The sequence below is a fragment of the Astatotilapia calliptera genome, chromosome 7 (assembly GCF_900246225.1).
Source record: "Astatotilapia calliptera chromosome 7, fAstCal1.2, whole genome shotgun sequence".
Classification (NCBI taxonomy): domain Eukaryota; kingdom Metazoa; phylum Chordata; class Actinopteri; order Cichliformes; family Cichlidae; genus Astatotilapia; species Astatotilapia calliptera.
In genome coordinates, this window is record NC_039308.1 from 42,028,967 (window position 1) to 42,053,268 (window position 24,302).

General features: G+C 42.7%; 1 protein-coding gene across 1 annotated transcript in view; it reads left to right on the forward strand.

Moving 5' to 3' along the window:
- Positions 1-9,174: 9,174 nt before the first annotated feature.
- lrp5 (low density lipoprotein receptor-related protein 5) overlaps positions 9,175-24,302 on the forward strand; it is a 52,931-nt gene continuing 37,803 nt past the window's right edge. Inside the window, exons 1-2 of the mRNA XM_026174839.1 lie at positions 9,175-9,454; positions 24,048-24,248. Coding sequence (XP_026030624.1) covers positions 9,370-9,454; positions 24,048-24,248 — 286 coding nt within the window. The 5' untranslated portion in view covers positions 9,175-9,369. The remainder of the gene's footprint in view (positions 9,455-24,047; positions 24,249-24,302) is intronic.

Here is a 24,302-nt window from a genome sequence, read left to right on the forward strand (position 1 = left end):
TTGGAATTACCAGATACATTTTTTAAATATTTGAGATCTCAAATAGGTTTTTTTTTATCTTAGCTTTTATGGCTTAAAATCTGATTTGGGGGTTTAACATTAACTGGCATTAAAACAGCATAACAAAGAAGCCTGACAACTTTACTCAGTCATGTTTCTATACAGCCTGATTTTGATACTGAACTCCACTTAGCAGATTTTTTAGAGTGTACTTTGCCCTTATCTGTCACGGTCCGGGGCAGCGGCCGTGTGGAGAGTGGAAGGAGGACTCAAGGCGCAGCACTTATTCAGGTGTGAGGGTGATTTATTGATAATAACAAACATAAAGAGGAGATGGCAAAACAGAACTACGGATGAACTAAACTGGGTGAAACTACACAAAGGAGTGGCAAACCTGAACACGAAGGGAGAACAGCAGGGAGAGCACGCAGAGGATTTCACAGGGTAGATGCAGAGTACGCAGGGTAACACAGAGGATGAACACAGGTAGGAACACAGACGACGCGACGAGGAGCAGAGGAAATCACACGCTATAAATACACAAAGAGACACTGGGAAATCACACACAGATGGGGGAAACAGCTGGACCTGATTAACCTGACGAGACAGGGGAACACTAACTCCAGGGACCAACAGAGGGAGCACAAACCCAGAACCCAGTGTCTAAAATCCCAAACACAAACCATCCCAAAACAGCCATGAATAATAATGAAAGTAATAACAATAAGTACATAAACATAAAGTCACTGAGTCATGGTCGCAGGACCATGACAGTACCCCCCCCTCAAGGGCTGGCCCCCGACAGCCACAGAAACACACCACCAGATCCGGGCGGGCGGCAGGGGGCCCAGGACGGAGGGACCGGACCACGACCACGGACGGACGCCCCAGAGTCCCAAAACAAAGATGAACACAAAACCCACAGGGGAGCAGAGTCCAAAGCACAGTTCAGGAGGCCGTCCACGAAGAAGGCAGCGGCGGCGCGTAAAGAGTTCAGGAGGCCGGCCGTGCGGAAGGCAACGGCGGCGCGTAAAGAGTTTAGGAGGCCGGCCGTGCGGAAGGCAACGGCGGCGCGTAAAGAGTTCAGGAGGCCGGCCGTGCGGAAGGCAACGGCGGCGCGTAAAGAGTTCAGGAGGCCAGCCGTGCGGAAGGCAACGGCGGCCAGTCAGGTGACGGTGCTCGGCCAGTAGCCTAGCCAGCGGTCCAGAAAACGGCCGTTTAGCTCCAGACCCAAACGAGGCTGGGCCAGGCGAGGCTGAGGGCACGGAAGCCGGGACCGCAGCAGGCGGAGATGATGATGCAGACACAAAGGCTGGACCAGACGAGGATGCAGACACGAAGGCTGGACCAGACGAGGATGCAGACACGAAGGCTGGACCAGACGAGGGTGCAGACACGAAGGCTGGACCAGACGAGGGTGCAGACACGAAGGCGGGACCAGACGAGGGTGCAGACACGAAGGCTGGACCAGGCGAGGGTGCAGACACGGAGGCTGGACCAGACGAAGATGAAGCCGGACCAGACGAAGATGAAACCGGGCCAGGCGAAGATGAAACCGGGCCAGGCGAAGATGAAACCGGGCCAGGCGATGAAGAAGCTGCAGCTGAAGCTGGGCCAGGCGAAGCTGACGCTGTAGCTGAAGCTGGGCCAGGTGAGGATGAAGCTGGACCAGAATCAGGCGAGGATGAAGCCGGGCCAGGCGTGGATGAAGCCGGGCCAGGCGTGGATGAAGCTGTAGCTGAAGCTGGGCTAGGCGAAGCAGACGCTGAAGCTGAAGCTGGGCCAGGTGAGGATGAAGCTGGACCAGAACCAGGCGAGGCTGAAGCTTCAGGCTGAGGCGTGGCAGTAGCAGGTGGTAGCGCTGCGGGTGATGATACTGCAGGAGGCGGCGCTGCAGCCACAGGTGGAGAAGCAGCCACAGGTGGAGAAGCAGCCACAGGTGGCCGGACGGGATCCTCGGGCCCCCCAGCAGGCGAAGCAGGAGGCTGGACGGGCTCCTCGGGCCCCCCAGCAGGCGAAACAGGAGGCTGGACGGGCCCCTCTGGCCCCCCAGCAGGCGAAGCGGGAGACTGGACGGGCTCCTCGGGCCCCCCAGCGAAAACAGCCGCAGAACCAGTGGGCACCGGGGCCCCCGGCACACATGAAACAAAACCAGCAGGCACGTGGGCCTCTGGCACACATGAAACAAAACCAGTAGGCACGTGGGCCTCTGGCACACATACGGAGGGCTGCAGCTGCGCAGAGCACTGACCCTGCTCAGGCAGTGACAGCCCGGTGCAGTTCACAGCTGGCATCTTGGCCACCAGGGGTCCAGAGTAAGCTGAGGGCAGCAACCCCGCCTCTGGGGAAGCCCCGGAGTGAGTAACAGTCACTAATGTTGCCAGCTGTTGAAGAACAGGTCCGTAATGTAACAGTTTGTCTCCCTGCTCAGAAACGGCGGTGGAAAAACAGTGTGAAAATTGTGGCTTAAGGGAGGCTAATGGTTGAGCTACAGACTGGGAAGCTTGTGGCTGGACACAGAACTGAGCCGGAGAATGGTGATAGAGTCCTGGCTCAGAAGGAGCGGCAGAGAAACAGTCTCTCGGTTTCACAGAGGGTCTGTACACGCCCACTTGCGAAGGGTCCGTTACCACGAAGGTGGGTAAGCGATCCGAACAGTCTCCCATCCCGCTCTGGATAGCCCCAGAAAACAGAGTCTCGGAATCTGGGGAAGCCAGAACATGTCGCTCGCTCACCGCCTCGGACTGCTCGGAAGTAAAAGCAGACGGGGGGTGAAGACCGAGGTCCAGAAGGAGGAACTCCCGCTCCCACGAACAAAGCGAGCCCAGAAGCCATGGGAGACCGGTCACCAGACGCTGTAGCCGCCTCTCTACAGCGCGCTGGGACGTGCCACCCGGGCTTTCCAGCCACAGGTCGATCAGCTCCTGTCTGGCATCGATGAGATTTTCCCGTAGTTCCCTGGATGGATTAAGCGCTGCTGGGTCCATGTTGTGGTCGCGTCGTACTGTCACGGTCCGGGGCAGCGGCCGTGTGGAGAGTGGAAGGAGGACTCAAGGCGCAGCACTTATTCAGGTGTGAGGGTGATTTATTGATAATAACAAACATAAAGAGGAGATGGCAAAACAGAACTACGGATGAACTAAACTGGGTGAAACTACACAAAGGAGTGGCAAACCTGAACACGAAGGGAGAACAGCAGGGAGAGCACGCAGAGGATTTCACAGGGTAGATGCAGAGTACGCAGGGTAACACAGAGGATGAACACAGGTAGGAACACAGACGACGCGACGAGGAGCAGAGGAAATCACACGCTATAAATACACAAAGAGACACTGGGAAATCACACACAGATGGGGGAAACAGCTGGACCTGATTAACCTGACGAGACAGGGGAACACTAACACCAGGGACCAACAGAGGGAGCACAAACCCAGAACCCAGTGTCTAAAATCCCAAACACAAACCATCCCAAAACAGCCATGAATAATAATGAAAGTAATAACAATAAGTACATAAACATAAAGTCACTGAGTCATGGTCGCAGGACCATGACATTATCACAGTAAACATCTACTCAACCAGAATAACCTGCTGGTGCCAATGTACAGATAACAAATGTTAGCTACGTATCTTAAATGGGATTTTGTAACAAAGAAACACTCAGAACTTACTACTACTAATATTTACATTTGTTTGAAGATCTGAAACATTTAAGTGTGACAAACACTTAAATGAAAGGCAGGATACTCTCACAGAATTGCACGTAGTTCTTTTTGTGTAATCTTTGAAGGAGCTTTTCTAAACTGTCTAAAAGAAGTTCTTTGAGAGTTTGCTTTTCTTTATTCATCATTTCAAACTACAAAAAAGTCAGCTACTTAGAAATGCTTTTGGAGTTCTTTCTGCATATTTATAATGTTTGTTTGTTTTTTTTAGGGTCCATTCTAAGTTGTTGTGATTGTATCGTGGTTCACATCTACCAGATTTTACTAACAAGAATGACTTTGTCAGTAACTAAGCTATATGCCTGTATTTGCTGGGAGGGGTGCCTCTATGGGCTATAGATCCAATGTCATGTCCTAAATTAAAACATCTGACTCTAAGTTGCATAATGGAAGGAGGCTAAGGAGCTTGCAAAGAAAAGCGTCTGGACTTCTTTAAGTTACTTGAAGACGTTTCACCTCTCATCCGAGAAGCTTCTTCAGTTCTAAGGTCAAATGGTGGAGAGTCCCAGATATAAACCTAGTGGGGAGTGTCCCCCCACAGAGGGACAAAAGGGCCTCCTGATGATCCTCTAATCGCCTGAGCCAAGGTGTGAAACTGGGTGTGGGTCCCAATCAGCCGGTGTGGCTTTTCTTTGCGAGCTCCTTTGACTACGATGACCTGGATGACTGAGAACCTTCACAGACATACTGGAAGGGAGCCATTTACACAATCTTCACTATTCTTGTGTTTGTGTTGTAGATGAAATTTAGACCACAGTTCATAAACAGTGAGTGCCGAAATCCTATTGAGTGACTACTTCAGGAAGTATTTTTTTGCATTTACAATAGTGCATGCTATTTGCTGTGGTATAATAATAATTGTTTTGGAGGAAGGAAGGTTCAGGGTTTAAGTAGTCATCATCATGGGCTCATCCGATTAGAATGGGAATAAGCAGTCATCTATCATTTGCAGGTTTTGTCGTTTTATTGAATAAAGGGGTAAAGGAAAGACACACATGGACTGCTATCTCTCAGCTGCCACCCCATGTGGGAGTGAAGAAAGAGTGAGGGGTAGGTGAGTGCAGCCCTTATATAACGAGTGACAGGTGAGTGCAATTAAGGCCAAGCACCACACCCAATCAAAGGTGAGGAAAGAAACAAGGTGCATCTGGTGAAGTGAATGTGCTGAAAGGTGAGCCTTTACAACAATAATAGTAATGTATACTTTATTGATCCCCGTGGGGAAAATCCTTTCCGCATTTAACCCATTCACTCAGTGAAGCAGTGGGCAGCCACTGTGCACCCGGGGAGCAGTGTGTAGGGACGGTACCTTGCTCAGGGGTAACTCAGGGTAGCCGTTCAGTGGATTCAAACCCCCGACCTTCCAATCCTGGGTCCACCACTCTACCTACTGAGCTATCCCTCCCCCGGGGATGCCAGTATGCCAGCTAACAACAGCTGCACAACACAAGAGAACCGTCCAGTATCTACAGACACATAATGTATAATGTTGTATACAGCCTTTATCTGTTTTTTTGACATTTCTTAAGAAACTGATATTGCACCTTTTTTTAGTGTGATCTGGAAATGATTTATTGTCTACTTCACTGATTTGACTGAATAAGCAAATCCATTATTAATGTAATCAACAATCAAAGACATTATTTAGGGGGCACACAGTTTTCATCTGTCTCTGGTTTGGGTGGCTAGTAACAGCAGCACACAGTACAAATGCCAAGAACTGATAATAATACGAATAATTGTCACACTCTTTTATGATCACATTTGCTGATGATTGTTTCATACAGCAGTATACCATATAGCACAGGCATTTTTACATGTATTTTTTAATGAAAATGACCTTGAATCTAATCAAATATGATGTGTAACATGGGCCTTTTCAAAAACTGTCTGCTTCCACTCACTTTTTATGTGACTTGAAAACATGGATTTTATTGGTTAAATGCTACAAGTCTTGTTTGCAAACTTTACAACAGACCACTGGAGGATTTGGTCCGGATTGGTATTTGATGTTTCTTTTTTTTTTTTTTTCACATCAAGAAGCCACCTTCGTCTTTATTAATAAAATTGTTTGGTTAATACAGATGCTGTAGCTCAGAGGGAGTCAGTGAGCTGAAGTGGATGAACACTCCATGTAATCTTAAACACCAAGCTGTGTGACTGCAAAAAACAAAACAAAACAAAGCAAAAAAAAAAAAAAAAAATTAAATAAAAAAACAAGAACAAGAAACCTTGTGTAGAGCTTGGGTTGGGAAGAAAAAAAAAAGGGAAAAAAAACAAACAACAAACATCTGTAGTGTGAAATCTTTTCCATATTTTGACATATGTTACATTTCTTTTCATTTACAAAAGTGCAAACAGATCACGTTCAGATCTACTCAATATAAGCCATGGCGCGTGGGACTCAAACAGCCGCATTCAGAATAGCAAAATTTATGTCTTGGACCTCGGTGCCATCAGTCCAGCTACACAGTAACAGGAAAGGGAATTTAAACATTTCTGTTTTGTTTTTTCCATATAATGGGAAGATTCGCAATACAAGTCCTCGGCAATGGATATTGTTATGATTATGGCACACACTTTTTGGTCCGTCCTCAGACACAGACATTGTTTTTTGCTAAATGTTTAAATAGTTGTTTTTTTCGTGTGTTTTGATATACAATGTGTACCGGTGTGCCTCCTGCTCCACCCCAAGTCTCTCACCCTCCCAGTTCATGTTGTCATCAGTTGAAAGTCATACTGTACAAATGTCAAAGGGCAATCAATAATCAGAGTTTACAGGAAGTAGTCTGGGGTGCGGCGAGTGACGTGGGGCTCCCCTCTGCGAGGCGCTGGATCAAACTGCAAGAAAGAGTATTTTAGGGTGTCGTCTAGTTCCATGATTGCCGCCTGGTTGCCGCAGCGGTAGCAGTAGTTGGGAGCGAATATTTGATGTTTCCAAGCCATAAGTAATAATCTCAGGCTCAGTGTATTTTTTTTTTTTTTGCATGATTATTTGTTATTGAGTGATTTCCATAATATTTTTAGATAAATATTATGGAAATCACTCAATAACAAATAATCATGCCGTTTCTGAAGTTAAATGTCTTTTTTTTTTATTACTTATGGCTAATAATCTCAGAAATTACAGAGTAGGTAGTACCTGTGGCCTGTTCACAGCTGTGTCATAATCTGTCCCCCATGTACATACATTTGTCTTCCACTGTCTTTTGTCCCCTGTGCATCTCCTGTGTCAGTGGGTAAAAGCTTCATTTGTTTTCTCAAATTCATTTTTCCCTCCTTCTTACATTCATATTCATAGATAGATAGATAGATAGATAGATAGATAGATAGAGAGAGAGAGAGAGAGAGAGAGAGAGAGAGAGAGAGAGAGAGTCTGGAAGAGAGTCCTGTCTCAGTCAATTATAGATGATGTGAGAGGGCGGGTGTGTGTGTTTAGGGCACGGATGGCTTGGGGATAGAAGCTCCTCTTGAGTCTCTCTGTCCTTGCCCGGAAGATGCGGAACCTTCTACCAGATTGCAGAAGTTGGAACAGTTTGTTGCCTGGATGGGACGGGTCCTTCAGTATCTGCGCTGCTCTAGTCCGGCATATCCTGGTGTAGGTGTCCTGAAGCGGGGGGAGAGCAATCCTGCAGCAGCGTTCTGCTGTACGGATCACTCTCTGGAGAGCTTTTTGGTCCTTCACACAGTTGTTCCCAAACCACGATGTGATGTTCTGTGTGAGGATGCTCTCCACAGCGCCTGTATAGAAAATCCTGAGGATCTTTGGAGAGACCCTGAACTTCCTCAGTTGTCGTAGGTGATACAGGCGCTGCCTAGCCTTTTTGGTCTGGACCTGAATGTGGGCAGCCCATGTCAGGTCTGAGGAGATGTGGACACCGAGATACTTGAAGGACTGCACCCTCTCCACTGGAGCTCCATTGATGATAATGGGCTTGTAGTCTCTGTGCTGACCCCTTCTGAAGTCCACCACCAGCTCCTTGGTCTTGCTGACGTTCAGCTGGAGGTGGTTGTCCTGGCACCATGATGCCAGATTCTTCACTTCATCCATGTAGGCCGCCTCATCGTTGTTGGAGATGGCACCCAACACCACTGTGTCGTCAGCAAACTTCACAATGGTGTTGGAGCTGTGGGTGGACACACAGTCTGAAGTGTAGAGGGAGTAGAGCAGTGGCGAGAGGACACATCCCTGAGGTGCTCCTGTGTTGATGGTGATGCTGTTGGAGAAGCACCTGCCCACCCTCACCACCTGAGTTCTGCCAGTGAGGAAGTCCAACACCCATGCACACAGACGGCTGTTAAGTCCCAGATCCCTCAGCTTTGTGAACAGTCTGCAGGGCACTATTGTGTTAAACGCTGAACTTTAATCACCAAACAGCATTCGCACATAGTTACCCTGTTTCTTGTCCACGTGGCTGAGGGTGGTGTGCAGGACGTGGGCGATGGCATCCTCTGTGGATCTGTTGGATCGGAAGGCGAACTGCAGCGGATCTGTGGTGTCTGGGAAGGAGGAGGAGATATCGTTAGACTGGTGTACGATATTTCTTTAACTAGTCGATGATTACATGGCTTACTTGCTTTTGCGTTTAAAACCAAGAACATTTGGGGACGACTGAGGTATGCTGCAATAGATCCTGGAAGTCAGTTTGATTAATAAAAAAAAAATGCTTGGAGTCCAGACAAAAACAAGCTAGAGTTCTTGCTTAATTTGAATGGTTGTTTGGTTACTTGAATTTACAAGGTTATCCTGTATCAACATCAGTGTATTTAAGAAGGGCATCATATTCTGTCATGACTGACAGGGTGAGGTTTGTTAGAAGGTTTTGCTGTCACTGTCCCTACTAAGGACACATTTAATGATTTTTATTACTTATTAACTGGATAATTTATTACTTATGAATAACAAAATCGGCAAATCCATTAAAAATTCCTGTAAGTGTAGGCTAAAATGACCTGTTGCAGCATGTCTTTTTGCAAACCTATGAAAAAAAGTCAGCTTTATTTCCAAAAAAATCAGTTGCAGCTGATATTCAATCAAGTGATTTTTTCATTTGCTATCATCTTTAATGACGTGGATTATTAGCATACACAGAGAAATCCAGGTTATTTTAAGTGTCTCGCCCCACTCGACATAAACAACAAGTGGAAGGAGTCTCTTAACTAGTAATTTCCTTTGTTTCATCCTAGTTTTACAGAGGTTCACTTCATTTAAAAGTCATACTTTACATCTTGTTTTAGAATTTCATGTGCAGGGACATAAAAGTCTGTCCTTAAAGCAACAGAGCAGCGTTTACTCTAACTGCTGTCCAACATCTGATATTTCTGACATTTACACAAAAGTCAAATTAGTAAGAATAAAAAATGGGACAGGCTCGTGTTGAGTGACGTAATTCCACGCCCGCCTGCCCTTTCTCTCAGTGCGCGAGCTCGAGAGTCCAAAGTATAAAGTAGCGCGAGCGCCTTAAGTGGGACGGGGTGGGGGGGAATGTAGTCGATAGCGGAGGACACACAGAAGCGCACACTCCTGCATGCAGCCACATCTGGCGTTACAGTGGAACACAGACCATATGTGTACATGTGAGCACTGAGGAGTGGAGGGCTTCACAACTCGACTGAGGAGTAAATATAAGAAAATGGACCCGGAGTTATGGATTTAAAGTGCAGAGGACTTGAAATGGGCGGTCTACTGCTGGCGTTGCTGCTCTGGAGTTGCCTTCTGTCGGCGGTTGACGGTACGTTTACTTTTTGTTCACAACATGGATCCTCAAGAAAGGTGGAAGCACGAAAGCTGATAAGAACACTGGTGAACACGGTCCGAGCCTGCCGCGCATTTGTGCACTTCACTGCCCTCAAATGTTACCACATTTGGTCAGTCTGAGTCTAGCAGCGATTTCTTGTGTCAAACTTTAGATTTTTATATCCCAAGGGCAAACCAACACAATGGAAGTCTTTAAACTTTGAATTGGTGTTGGCGACACGCTCTATGAGAGGGATTGTGTAACCAAACGGACCCCTGCTTTCCCCCTCAGTTTTACAGCCGTCACAGTTACAGGAAAATAAATTAACTTTAAAGTCAGCCTGGCTGTTTTGTCGGGCCTCGGTAGCTCCATTCGTGCTCGGTGTCGGATGTCAGCCAGTCTTTCTTCTGTAATGGTGCAAATACGCCGGTATGTTTATTTGAGAAAGAGCACACCAGAGAACCAGGCAAACATTTTCCAATGAGGATCGATGTCTTTATAAGCATTCCCTTCTCCACCGCCTGAATTGCGCTATTACTATTTAATCGCCTGAAACGGCTCAGCGAGAGGCGGAGCTTAGTTTTCTCTCATATGGATACATTTTTGCAGGTCCTGGTGCTTTCTATGCGGCCACTTACAGCTCAGGCATATTATTTCATGCTCCAATACTTCATATAAAATTAACTTCTAAAAACTCTAGCTCCCTTTAAGCTCACTCAATTGTTTTTTTTAAGGTACAGATAAGACCAATTCCAGATTTGTTGATGAAAGTTGCAATCTTTGATTTTCTACTTTCCGTCAGTGTCACCGGGCCACTGACTCAAAGCTAGTTATAACTTTGCATAACAATAATTTACATAAGAAGAATGACCAAAGTGGAGGCTATCTCTGACTTCATTCTAACTTAACAGTTTGAGCTATATGCCGCACCTACTCAGCTATTTTATCATTACAATTTTACTGAGTCAGCTACCTCATGTCGTCACTGAGCTGGTTAGCTGGTCAATTATGTGTTAAAAGAATCTTACTGGTTTTACTACTCAAACAAAGAGCATGAAGTGTAGTTGCTGACTGTGTAAATGTATATTATGAGGTTCAAAAAAACAAAATGTGTCCACAGTATTTGTGTTTGTTGGATTGTGTATAGCCCTCAAGCACACAATAGTGACATTTCTTAAGAACTTATCGTTCTTAATCCTTGACTAGATAGTAGATAATAGAGAACCGACTGAAAGGCACTGTATTACTGACTCTTCAGATTTCATCATTCCTTTTTATGATCGCTAAGTAGCTCATACGCTTTCTCTGAGTTATTTTTGATAAACCTTTAACCAAACACAGCCAGAGAAAACGCAGTAAATACTCACTCATTACTTATTACTCCAACTACTGCCAACCTTCTAGTAGTAAGTCCTTCATGATTACTTTACAACTGTGGTATTAGGTAAGGAACAATTCTCAGCTTGAAAGCTGGGTGAGTAATTTTCTTTTCTTTTAGTTTTCACTTCACTTTAACCGTAGAGAAAGCACAGTGCTTTTTATTTAATGACATGTAGCTAACAGCAATAATTATTTTAAAGGTTAGGGACTAAAAAACAATGTCGTGGTTTAATAGTTGATAGAAAATAAAATAAATTGCGGCAGTATATAAAACATGCATTTTATATTATTCATCTGCAGCACTTAAATACTACAAACCTGTTAATGCATCCAGTAAACTGCTAATGAAGCCTAATTTGTGAGCAAAAAATAATTCTTTAAACACATTTTTTTTACTAATATTTACATCGTTTTCATTCAGTAATCTTTCAACAGAGGTCCTCTAATTCTGTTCAAGTATGTTTAAGTTGTATTTTGCTACTTTTTGCCTGAGCACCACTGTGTCATTGTTATAATTTAACTGTCCTCTTATTTAAAGTGAAGCATGTTTTGTTAGGACTTCAGTTTTTTCTTAACAGTTTTTTTTCTAACAGCACAGTAGGCCAGTTGAAAAATTCCTTAGGCCTGTTGTACTATTTTCAAATGAAATCTTTCACACACTTTCAGCTGTGTCATAAATGGTAACAAAGTCCAACAAGAACCTGTTGCTCAAAGTAACATATTTATCTTGTACCCTTGAGAAAGCATGACACTATTCATTATCACTTACAGTTGAACAGAGTAATGTCAAATTAACCATTAACCATAAGAACATTCATCCAAGTCATGTATATGTTTCCTACAGATCCACATCTAGGATGTATTTGTATGTGCATGAGTCTATGCCTTTCAAGAAAATCTCTCATCCTGAACTCAGTTTCTCCGGTTTTGGGCTTCAACTGTCCTTGTTTAGCTCTTTACCCTTGGTAACCATGAACCCCTTCACCACCTGCCGCAGGTTCTTCTTAGTGTGGTGCTTAGCAGATTTCCAGAGGAAAACAGTTGGAGCTGACATACACAGAACCACAGGATGAGATCCTTTCTGGGAGGCCACTGAAAGACATAGAGGACTGCCACAATAGCAACATTAGCTACAGATTATGTAAGATAATATACCTGGCTGGCCACCCAGGCATAATAAGTACACTCCAAGTGTAGGAAACACTGAGATAGCTTTGCCTGTTAGGAACATAACTATTAATATGGTGATTGACAATAGAATATAGCAATATTTATACAGAGTATCAAGCATTCCATAGTTAGCATTTTGCAGCACAGCAGTGATTGTGTATTAATTCAGTTCAATTTTATTTATATAGCACTAGATCACACCTTGATAATGATGAATTACAGTAGTCCAGCCTAAAACTAGTTTTTCCGCATCGCCCTGAGAGAGGAGATTTCTAATGTTAGAGATATTGCACAAATTGAAGAAAGCAGTCCCACATATTGGTTTAATATGTGCAATGAAGAACAAATCCTGGTCAAAAGCTACTTTCAGTCTTTTCCTCACAGTGTTACTGGAGGCCAAGGTAATGCTGGCCTCCAGTAAGCATGTGGTTAGACACCATGTTTCTAAGATTTTTAGGGACAAGTACATTAACGTCAGTTTTATCTGAATTTAGAAGCAGGAAATTAGAGTCTATCTAGGTCTTTATGTCTTTAAGACATTATTTCAATAATTGGTGGATGTTATCAGGCTTCTTGGTTGGGTATCATCTGCATAGCAGTGAAAATGTATGCATTGCCTTCTAATGATACTACCTATGTGAAACATGTATAATGTAAACAGAATTGGCCCTAGTGCAGAACTCTGTGAACTGCATAATTAACCTTAGTATCTGAAGAGGATTCTCCATTTACATGAACAAATTGGAGTCTTATACATACGTATAATTCCGATCACTGTGGTGCATTACCTTTAGTCCACTGTAGGTGCAATACCATGCAAGTGTGTGTATGCTGACAGGTATCCTTATGAAACTGTAAGAAGAGATGAATGGCACTCATATCTGATGTTTAAAATGTTTTAGTATGGACCTCTGCCTGCGCTGAAGCAATTCAGTTCAAATCAAATCAGTTTTATTTATAAGGTGCCAAAACACAACAGCATTCGCCTCAAGGTGCCTTATATTGCAACGTGAAGACCCTACAATAATACAAACCAAAAACAGCTAAATCCCAGCAGCAACAATACAGCTACATTTATAATACTGTTGTTCTCATTCACATGTTTTTTGTGTTTCTGTTGTCAGACATTATGACAATATTGGATGGAAAATGAAATGCTGCTGTAATTGAACCTCATAAATGCCACATGCTAACAAGTTACTGTGGCACAACATCGAAACTGTTTTATGCTTAAGTTGTGAGGATAAAAAGCGGATGATCACAGTTGAAAACAGCTAGGCTGTGTGTTTTGCCAATATTCACAATTAATATAAAGAAGCTTTCAGGCAACAACTTTGGGACCTCTCTGGTGTGGCATACATCAGGGTTTTGCAAATCCACACTTTAACACCAAACTCATGTTCTGAGATTTACAAGTTAGGATATGCTTGATCTGTTACTACTAAAAAGTTGATGTGATTTCCAGCCTTGCAAAAGCTCACTGAATGAGATGCATTAGAATATGAGAAGGGAAGGGAAAACGGTTTAAGGGTAGGAAGGGAAATCTGAGGAGCTAAACGTGAGGAGAAGGGGTATGGTAACAGCACTGAGGAGGAATGAAAGTACTGGGTTTATAATAATAAACTTTATTTATAAAGCACACTTAAAAACCAAGGGTATGCCAAGGTGCTTAACAAGTAAAATAGAGTATAGGAGGAGGATAATAGAAATAATAGAAATAGGACCAAAGCAAGTACTAAATATGCAAGCAGATAACTGTCACTAATACATAGGAAAGCAACAGGTACAGAGCAAACAAGAATTTAAATGAGCATAAAAGTGCGTGATATAAAATCATAAAAGAAATATTAACTAGAGGGAAAGGCAAGATTGAATAAGTGGGTTTTTAATCGTGATTTGAACAGTGCAATGGAATCAGATGCGCGGAGGTCGAGAGGAAGGGTGTTCCACAGTACCGGGGCAGCCAGAGCAAACGCACGGTCACCCCGAGACTTCAGTCGAGATCTGGGTTGGGTCAGAAGTAGTTGAGTGGCAGATCTGAGTGTTCTAGCAGGAGTATGTGGTTTGAGAAGTTCACTAAGATAACTTGGCGCTAATTTATTAATAGTTTTGAAAGTAAGAAGTAATATTTTAAATTGAATACGGTACTTTATGGGCAGCCAATGCAGGCTAGCTAGGACAGGGGTAATATGGCAAAATTTCCTGGTACCTGTTAAAAGGCGGGCTGCTGCATTTTGGACTGTTTGCAGTCTAAGAAGAAGAGAAGAGGGAAGACCGTAGTACAAGGAGTTACAATAATCCAACCTGGAGGTCACAAAAGCGTGAATAAGCTTCTCCAGGTCCTCATGCGGAACATAATGCCTAGCCTTAGAGATAAGGCGCAGTTGGTGGAAGCTAGATCTCACTACAGCAGACACTTGCTTATCGAGTTTGAGCGAGCTATCCAGCAGTACACCCAAGTTACTGACATAGTCACAAGAAAAACTAGCAAAGGAACCCAGGGCAGCACAGAGTTGGGCACGAGGGATTTTACTGTTGAACACCACAATCTCAGTCTTCTTATCATTTAAAACGAGGGAATTACTCAGGAACCATTCTTTGACCTCCCGCATGCATTCTTGAAAGTAGTGCAGGGACACAGCAAGGTCGTCAGTAAGTTCAAAATAAATCTGTATGTCATCGGCATAACAGTGGAAGGCGATATTGTATTTTTCAAAGATTGCACCTAGAGGGAGCAAATACAATGAGAAGAGAACAGGGCCTAAAACTGATCCTTGAGGCACACCACAACAGACCGGAGCGGAGGAAGAGGAGAAGGTGCCTAAGTTAACTGATAAGGATCTATCAGCGAGGTATGATTTAAACCAGTCGAGGGCAGTGCCTCTAATACCCACAGTGTGCTCAAGTCTTAGTAATAAAATGTTATGGTCTACCATATCAAAGGCCGAAGAGAGGTCCAGTAAAACTAGGACCATAGAGCGTCCAGTATCAGTGGTTACAAGAATATCATTAAGAACTCTAACCAACGCTGTTTCAGTGCTATGCAATGGCTTAAAGGCAGATTGAAATTTCTCAGCAATATTGTTTGTGTCCAAGTACGCCTGGAGCTGGGAGAGAACTAGTCTCTCCAGGATCTTGGACAAGAACGAAAGCTTAGAGATCGGTCTATAGTTTGAAAGGTCATAACAGTCAGAATTTCTTTTTTTAAGAATCGGGTGGACTACAGCATGCTTTATGACTTTTCGTGTTTGCATTAGCCTGGTTGGAGACTCTATGCTGTTTGGATTTTGTAAAAGCCTGATGTAACAAATGGAGAGAAAAGAAGAGCGGGAGAAGTAGGTAGGACGAAAGAATGAGAGAGAAAATAGGAAAGAACTCGCACAGGTGGAGACAGAGGAAGTCTGTGGCAGTCTACCTTGATTTCTCTGGGGTCCACTCTCTAACACACATGCACACACTAACCATGTTCCCCACTCTTATCATGCACATTTTTCTCGTCCCGATTGGGGAGGTGTGAAGAAAATCTCTTCCTTCCTTTTAGCCCTTCACCAAACACACAGACGCCTTTGTTGAGATGGGTTCTGATAAGAAGTAAAGTGAGGGGGGCCTGCTGGCTTTCTCCAGGCAGAACAAAACAGGAGAGCTGAGAAGTTGTGTGTGTTCATTTGTGCATGAGCGTGTATGCATAGAAAAGAGTTCAGCAGTGCATTGCCTACTCCTTCAAAACTTCTTTTGGAGCCCTTCTTTGTTTTCAAGCCCCCACCCCCAACACACACACACACACACACACACACACACACACACACACACACACACACACACACACACACACACACACACACACAGGCATACCCTGTCTTTCTCAGGACTTCTATGACTTGACTGACACTGGATTCATAATGTACTGATTCAGACTTAACACACACTGCTGGCTGTAGGATCACAGAGAGACTTGGTCCTTACTTGGAATCTGCCACAGGGCGTTGGCATCTTATAATATAAATAAACAGTTTTCCAGTGATGGAATCATCAGGAGATTTTTGATGCCCTGCACCTTTAGTTTGATCCTACTACGTAAAGTCATGGTGTAGGATCTTTCAGAACTTTTTATTAGGGGTGACAGTATAAAAGATGTATGTAGCTTTTGGGCCTGAAAGGTAAAGCTAGTGCAGAAGTGCCTTAAACCTGCCTGTTGTATAGAAAAAGTTAAATAGAGGTCTTTGGGAAAATAGATCTTTAGAGACTTTCCTGATGAGTTTACGGGCTGATTTGCTGTTTCGGAGGAGGATTATCTGGGGTAAAAATTTAGTCAAGATATAGCGTGGTCATTACATTAAGTGTTCTTCTTTGGGTTTTGGCTGCTCGCTTTAGGGATCAATACAGTGGATTCATTAGATCCTATTCATAGCATCCTCCTCTGTTACACCAACCCTCTGCATAACATCCTTTACGACATCCACAAATCTTTTTTTTTGGTCCTCTTCTTTCCCTCCAGCCTGGCAGCTCTGTATTAAAATTCTTTTCCACACATGTCCAAACCATCTCAGCCTTGCTTCTGTAATTTTGCCTGAATCCACTCAACCTGAGCTGTCCCTATGACATCCTCATTTCTTAACATTAGAGGTGGCAAAAGTACCTTCATTCTGTACTTAAGTAGAAGTACAAATACTAGTTTTAAAAAAATTACTTTAGTAAAAGTTGAAGTAATGTTCGTTACTCAAGTAAAAGTAAAAAAGTACAGGCTGTGAAATGGACTCAAAGTAAGAAAGTAGTATTGTAGGCAGCTTAAGTCAGAAGAAAAAGAAAAACATATTTTCTGTTGCCTACATTATAGAGGGTGACTTTGCCTCTAAACAGGAAAATGAGCACAGTCAGGGGTTACAGTGGGATTCAACCCTAAAATCAATTGTAGTGGCTCAGCGCAAAGAAAAGAATCACTACTCACAATAATAAAAACTGAGAGCTTCAGTAGATTTTGTTAGTGTACAAGCTGTGATCAGCTGACCTGCTGCCCTTTGTGGATTTATAAACTTGAACCAGATGTCAGCAGATGTTTCATGAGTTGTCCTGGCCAATTTCCATTCTATGTACTAACAGTACACTGTTTATGCTGTCTTCATATTAGACAGTATACAGCTGGTATGAAGCATCATCAGCTAAAGTTCATATTAGCCAATGTTACATTTCATGTAATCAAACTTTAACCACGACCGCACAGCCACTGTGCACCAGTCCAACACACTGTTGTTTACTTTAAACCCATCACAGTACAGCAAACTAACCTGTTCATTCTGCACTAACCTGCAGAGTATATTCATGCAATCTTTAAATAATACAGTTAGTCTGCCTTACTGTTTTGCAACATGTTTCACAATATGAAAAAACACAATTTCATATATACAGATGCAATATCTGATTTACCGATCACAACCACATTGACTTCCTCTTACAATCATGAGCTCTTCACAATAAAACAGAATACTTCAAAAAGTGAACCATATGTAATGCAAATGCTCTTTTAAACTTATTAAACACATTATACTAATATTAAAAAAATATCCCCAAATTTTTCAGAATGTAAAAACGCCTGAAAGGAAGCAACTCGAACTGACCTCTGGCACATCTGGGCCAAAACTTGGCATTAGTATCCCTCTCGCTCAGTGATTCTGCGGGTTAGGTTCACCTCCCATTTATGAAGCACATTGAGGAAAATAAACAGCTGAATCAGGAGTTCATTCCAGAAATGTACCAGGATGTCAGGAATTACACGTGGGGCGATCGTGGCTCAAGAGTTGGGCGTTCGCCTTGTAATCGGAATGTTGCCGGTTCGAGCCCCGGCTTGGACAGTCTCGGTCGTTGAGTCCTTGGGCAAGACACTTCACCCGTTGCCTACTGGTGGTGGTCAGAGGGCCCGGTGGCGCCAGTGTCCGGCAGCCTCGCCTCTGTCAGTGCGCCCCAGGGTGGCTGTGGCTGCAATGTGGCTTGCCATCACTGATGGGTGGATTACTGGATATGTAACGCGCTTTGGGGTCCTTAGGGACTAGTAAAGCGCTATATAAATACAGGCCATTTACCATTTTACACTAGTGGACCCTGGTGGCAGATCACTCAGACAGACACAGCTGCAGTGAAGGCAGGTTTATTTACAGTGAGGATGAAATGATAAACAGAACACTGGAATGAGAACGAGAAACTCGAACTGTTTGCCACATGTTTACTGCAGTCTTGGGCGAGGTATGTAAGGATGGAGACTGAAACGGGGACGGCTTGGACCAGTGGCAGTGCAGGTGAGCAGGGAGGCTGAGGTCTGGAAGAGAGGAACTGAGGTAGTACGGAAAGGTAGGCAGAGATCACAGGCTGAGAATAGCTGGGCAGTGAGCGTCACGATCCGTGAATGTCCTGCTAATCAAAGTTCTACATAATAGACAGTTGACGTGTTACCACTTAAGACTGAGACAATAATCCAACACCTGAGAGCTGTCCAGCTGCTCCTCAAATAGCCTGCTAGATGACGCATCGGAGAAACCCCCGATTTGTTTATAAAAAAAAGAGACTAACATAGTTAACAGTGACAGACAGACAAATCTCACAACTCACTATCAATATTGCTGTTTTTTTCTTTTGCTGTCAGTTGGTTTTTTGTTGTTGTTTTTTATCTTGTTTCGCAAGTACTTTCAGCTAGCAAGAACTCTCCTTAGAAAATCCAGTTTTTACTTTTTACTATTTCTTCTGACTTTTGAGAATCAAGATTGTGAATGCCACTCAAGTTCTTCCAAATTAAACTCACTTATCCATGTCTTTGTGGACCTTGTTTTGTGTACTGGTGCACAGTCATGTTGGAACAGGAATGGGCCATCCCCAAACTGTTCCCACAAAGTTGGGCGCATGAAATTGTCCAAAATGTCTCGGTATGCTGAAGCATTAGGATTTCCTTTTACTGGAACTAAGGGGCTGAGCCCAAATCCTGAAAACCAACCTCATACCATTAACACCAAGCTTTACAATTGATACTATGCAGTCAGACAAGAAGACAAGTATCATTCTCCTGGCGACTGCCAAACCAAGACTTGTCCATGTGAATGCCAAATGGAGAAATGACATAAAACATAAGTTTTACTTGATATTTATTCATAGATCCACTGACCTTTGTTTCCAGTAAACACAATTCAGGATCTAATGGAATATTAATCCCCATAATATTGGTGGTACTATAAAGAGTGCAGGAAAGAGTGTACCCTTGTACAAAGCCAGATTCAGTGGTGGAAGGAACCACCTTCTACATCACATCTAAAACACATTTCTGAGATTTCAGGTTTGGATCTGGATCTACAGTTGGTGAAGGAAGTTGTAATGTGACAATTCAGCTATTCCAGCATAAATCTGATCACAGATGGTCATCAGTTCTTATGCTTAAATCTTTGTTTAAATCTGACATTGCATGAACCTGTTTAGGTTCATGCAAACAGAGCTTTGGACTCTATAATAGAGAATATGCTTTGGGAATACATTTTTGTTCTGTCTCCAGTTGAACAAGTTTACTTGCTGGTTTCATGCATCCAGAATTTCCAGTCTAAGCATTTTGTGAATGTCATACCAGATTTGAATTAAGTGCAACAGATGTTATGATGATGTTATCAGATTTTCTAGGTATTTGTCAAGTACGGTCCTGTGGCAGTCAGGATGAGGACCCAAATGCAGGACTCAAAACTTAAAAGAATTAACTAAGGGAGGCAGCTTTAATTAAGGGACCATGACACTATTAACCTAGATATTCATTTATAAACAAATTCACTGCCAACTTTCTCTTTCAAAGAATCCTGATCCATCTGAGTCCACACACGGATCTATCAGCCTAAAAGAAAGATGAGATAAATTTCAACTGAGCAATTAAATAAACTTTTTTAAAGTTGGGTAGTTGAAGCCTCCCCATATTTATGATCCCAAGTTAACTTTTCAAGGGAGACTCTTAATGATTTACCCTTTCATAGAAACTGTCTGACATAATTATTGATTCTTTTGAAAAAAAAGAAAAAAACTTGACTAAAAAGAATTTTACAGTCTTGGTAAAATTTAAATTTTGACACAATTAACCCTTCCAATCAAGTTAATTTGCATTCTGAAATACCAGTGGAGGCATTAACCAATGTCTGTAGCCTAACGAGGAACTTACCAGGGTAAGTGTTTTTGTTTCTGTGATCTATTTCAAAGCCTTTTATATCAGGATCCCATCTGATTGACCTTATCAAAGGCTCAACAGCTAAAACAAATAGTGCCGGAGACAGAGGACAACCCTGTCGACTTGACCTGTTCAGCTGAAATCTGTGCATTAGTGGAAGCCTTCGCCCGGGCCTGAACAAATATGGCCACTCCAGTCTGTCAGAGGCTTTTTTTGCATCATGAGTTACTGCTGTACTGGGCTGTACTGGGATTTTGAAAGATGGACACTGTTAAAAAGGTTACATAAATTGTTAGATAGTGAGCGATTATAAATAACTACATTTTGATCCTGGTATATCAGGCGTGGCAAATACTTACCAAGCCTGTTAGCCAGTGCCTTAGAAGTGAATTTATAGTCTGTGTTCATAAAGAAATAGGCGATATGATGTGCATTTTGTTGTGTCAGCAGCCAGTATGTTGAAATTCCTTTACAGGTTTAGACATTGCTTTGTTCAATTCTTCTATTGTTTGCATTTGCATTATATATTTTTAATACTTTTTGTTAATGATATTATTTGACCTTTCAAATATGCTTTTAATGTGTCTCATAGTATAAAGCTGTTGGGAGCGGAAATGCGATTCATTTCACAGATTATTTTAATCTGATTTCTAATTAATTACAAAGAAACAGGTTTTTGGAGAATTGTGGGATTTTAAGGCTGTCTGTATAAAACAGCTGTTTTTCCTGGAATCACGAGCTGAGTGGTCAGACAGGATCCTGGGCAGCTGTGGATTATCCAGTGTTCTGTGGAATAGTTGTGTTGACACAAACAAAAAAACGATCTATTCTAATATGGGAATTACGCAAACAAGAGCAGAAAGCCACAGTTATTTGGAATAGTTTTAAACTGGATACAGTTGTAGTTGATTTGTCCAAAATATGAAGTAGAAAAAAAGATATATCATTCCGTACCAGTATGTTTTTCTGACCTTCTGCTATTATCAGAAGAATATCTTGAAAAAGGAACTATGATCATAACTGGGTTGTATTAATTTAGGGGGGGGGGGGGGGGGGGTGTCCATTGTTCTGAATAAATTTCACAATTAACTAATCAACCAGAAGGGTCAATTAAAGTTTCTTTTATTGTCACTGGAATATTTTTATTCATCAGTATAGCCAGTCCTCTGGCTGTAGAATGAAATGAAGATGACATAACATGGCCAACCTACTTTGTTCTATTGCAGTAAGATGGGTTTCTTGCATAAAGGCAACATTAATTTACATTTTTCTTAGCTGGTTTAAAACTTTCTTTCTTTTAACTGGTCCATTCAGCCCGTTTACATTAATACTAACAAAGTTTATATTCTTATTCATCAATAACAAAAATGAAACTCCTCAGAGTATAATAAGCTCTCTGAGAGTCCCCCATAAATGTAAAAAAAACATCTCCTTTAGCAAAAAAGCAACAGTAGGAAAAAACAGCACTCACTCATAGGATTATAAGAATGGCACTCTCATTCTTACGGCTCAGCCCTGTGTGTTTTGAGGAAAGAATAAACACTGTTATAAAAATTACTTCAGTTGTTATTTCAGCATGTATAGATAATTTTCCAGCACATTTCTTTCACTGAGGTTACCAAACTGGAAGTTGGTCTTTAAGTTATTGTTTTGGTTTTCTTTGTGCAAAATAAATAAGTGATAGAGAAAACACAGTTCAATGAAACTGTAGGAGTAACCTGTGTTAAACTTTGTGTTGCTTAACATTCATTTCATTCATTTCCAGGTTTTATTCCAACTAAAAAACTGCCAGTGTGTTGAAAGTCACTTAAATGTATCAGCTCTCTGATTCCCAGAGTTATCCCTGTCCTCGTCCATCTGGGGGGCCTCGCTCTGCTTAGGTGTTTTCATACATGAAATCCTACCTCTGTTAGGAGAATCGCTTCTGGACATTATCCACAGTTGTCATTTCTGACATGTAGCAAACAGCACCGCTTCAGACTTGTTTTCAGTACTGGAAGCACACTGTTTATGTCAAGGGTGTAGCCTGAGTGTGGATGAGCATGGACACGTGATGCCCACTCACTTGATGTGAATTGCTGTAATTTCCTGTCATTTTGTTTAATGTATCTGTTTCATTACTGTTACAGTAAAGCTACCTATTTCCTCTCTAGTAACATAACAACGTTGTGTTTGAACTGAATATTTTAAAGAATTATTGGTTTGATTAATCAGCAGTGTGTTTCAGCATGAATGATAGGACAGGTCGCCAGCCTGTCACAGAGACAGAGAACCATTTACACTCACATTCACACTTATGGGGAATTTAGAATCATCAGTTAACCTAACCTTACTAACTGCATGTCTTTGGGCTGTGGGAGGAAGAACCCCCGCAAACATGGGGAGAAACATGCAAACTCCACACAGAAAGGCCCTGAACTCGAACCCGAACTCGAATCTAACGCAGACCTTCTTGCTGTGAGGCAACAGTGCTATCCACCGCACCACCGTGCTTGCTTTTACCTATGTAATTTGATTTCAATAACACCAGTAGAGACTACGTTCAGCGCTCACTTTGGGGCGCCACAACAGGTAGAGCAATATGTTTGACTTGGCAGATTTTTACATCAGATACCCTTCCTGGTGCAATCCCTGCTCATCCTGGAACTGAGAGCTTTAGCTTGCTAAGTGAACGTTTAAACCATTGCCTTATGGAGACACTATGTTTAATAAAAGCAGTACCATGTGTCTTTTAGGGCTTGGGTATTGTTTCTGGGCAGCGTTCGTACTAACAGAGGCAGACTGGCTTCGTTCTGTGGGATTATAGGAGGCACGGTTGTGCCAAACCACAGCGTAGTAGCTCTGCCACCCTGCCTGGCCAAAACCACAGGATTCCCCAGAGGCTCTGTGGCAGCTGCTGTGATCACTACTGGCTTCAACAGTGGGAGGACAACATCTCTTGAGTTACTGAACCGCGCTAACAAAGACATGGGTTTATGGAATCTGGACCCTGACATTTGCATACTTACCGCATGGTTGGGACAGAGTGGGAATGCTTTCTTGTACAAACATTTTTCTTATATTGCCCTGGTTTGTTTTATGTTCTATTGTGAACTTGACTGTGTGTGGGTCTAGAATCAGCACTGTGCTCAGTGTCAGTATTTATCTGAGAATAGGTTTGTTTTTTATGTATATTTAATTCTGAGCTCAGAAAAGGATTGTAGTTCACTGGGCATGTGAAAGACACCACTGTGTGTGTGCCGTGCAGAGAGGAGGAGAGAACAGTCAGCCAGTTTACACATATAAAAGCAGACTGATTAGAGAGTCAGTAGAACTGTAGGTACAGAGAAAAGGCTTCCGCTGGTGTAACACGTGCTGGAACTGCAAAATAACCCCCAGGTGTGCGTCTCTGCATTAGAGAAGGTGGAGAGTGGTACCGTAATAATTGCATAATGCATTAATTTCCCCCTCTGCTGATCTTATAGGAGACACGAAAGGTTAGAGTATGGAGACTCCAAAATGCATTTTTCCCCCAGTGCAGTAACTCCCTGAAATGAGTGTTTGTCAGTCTTTTGGATATGTTTCCCACATATTTCCAGTCTGTACTTGGTAAAAAGACAAAAATGAGAATATTCAGAAGAAATAAAGCAGCATTTTGTTTGAAAAAGTTTATTCATTTTTTGAGAGAATTGCCGTGATATCAATTGAAAGCTTTAGTCAGATTGCTAGAGGCAGATCCAATAGCTGTTTTGTTTTTTTAGCAAACCAGTGAAATTTAATAACTGTTCGAATATAAGCATCTTTGCGTCTCTGTATGAAATAACATTGTGAGAAATCTGAGTGATGTATGAAATGTTACATAAAGGATCTTTTCCATTCCAGGGTCACCGCTCCTTCTTTTTGCCAATCGACGTGACGTGCGATTGGTAGATGCAGATGGTGTCCGAGGGGAGTCCGCCATCATCGTGAGTGACCTGGAAGATGCAGCAGCTGTGGACTTCTTGTATTCTGAACGCCTGATATTTTGGACGGATGTCAGTGAAGAAGCCATCAAACAGACTCACTGGAATCAGTCTTCTAACTGTAAGACTAGACACTGTTTACTTTTAATTTTTCTACTTGGTGAGGACTTTCTCG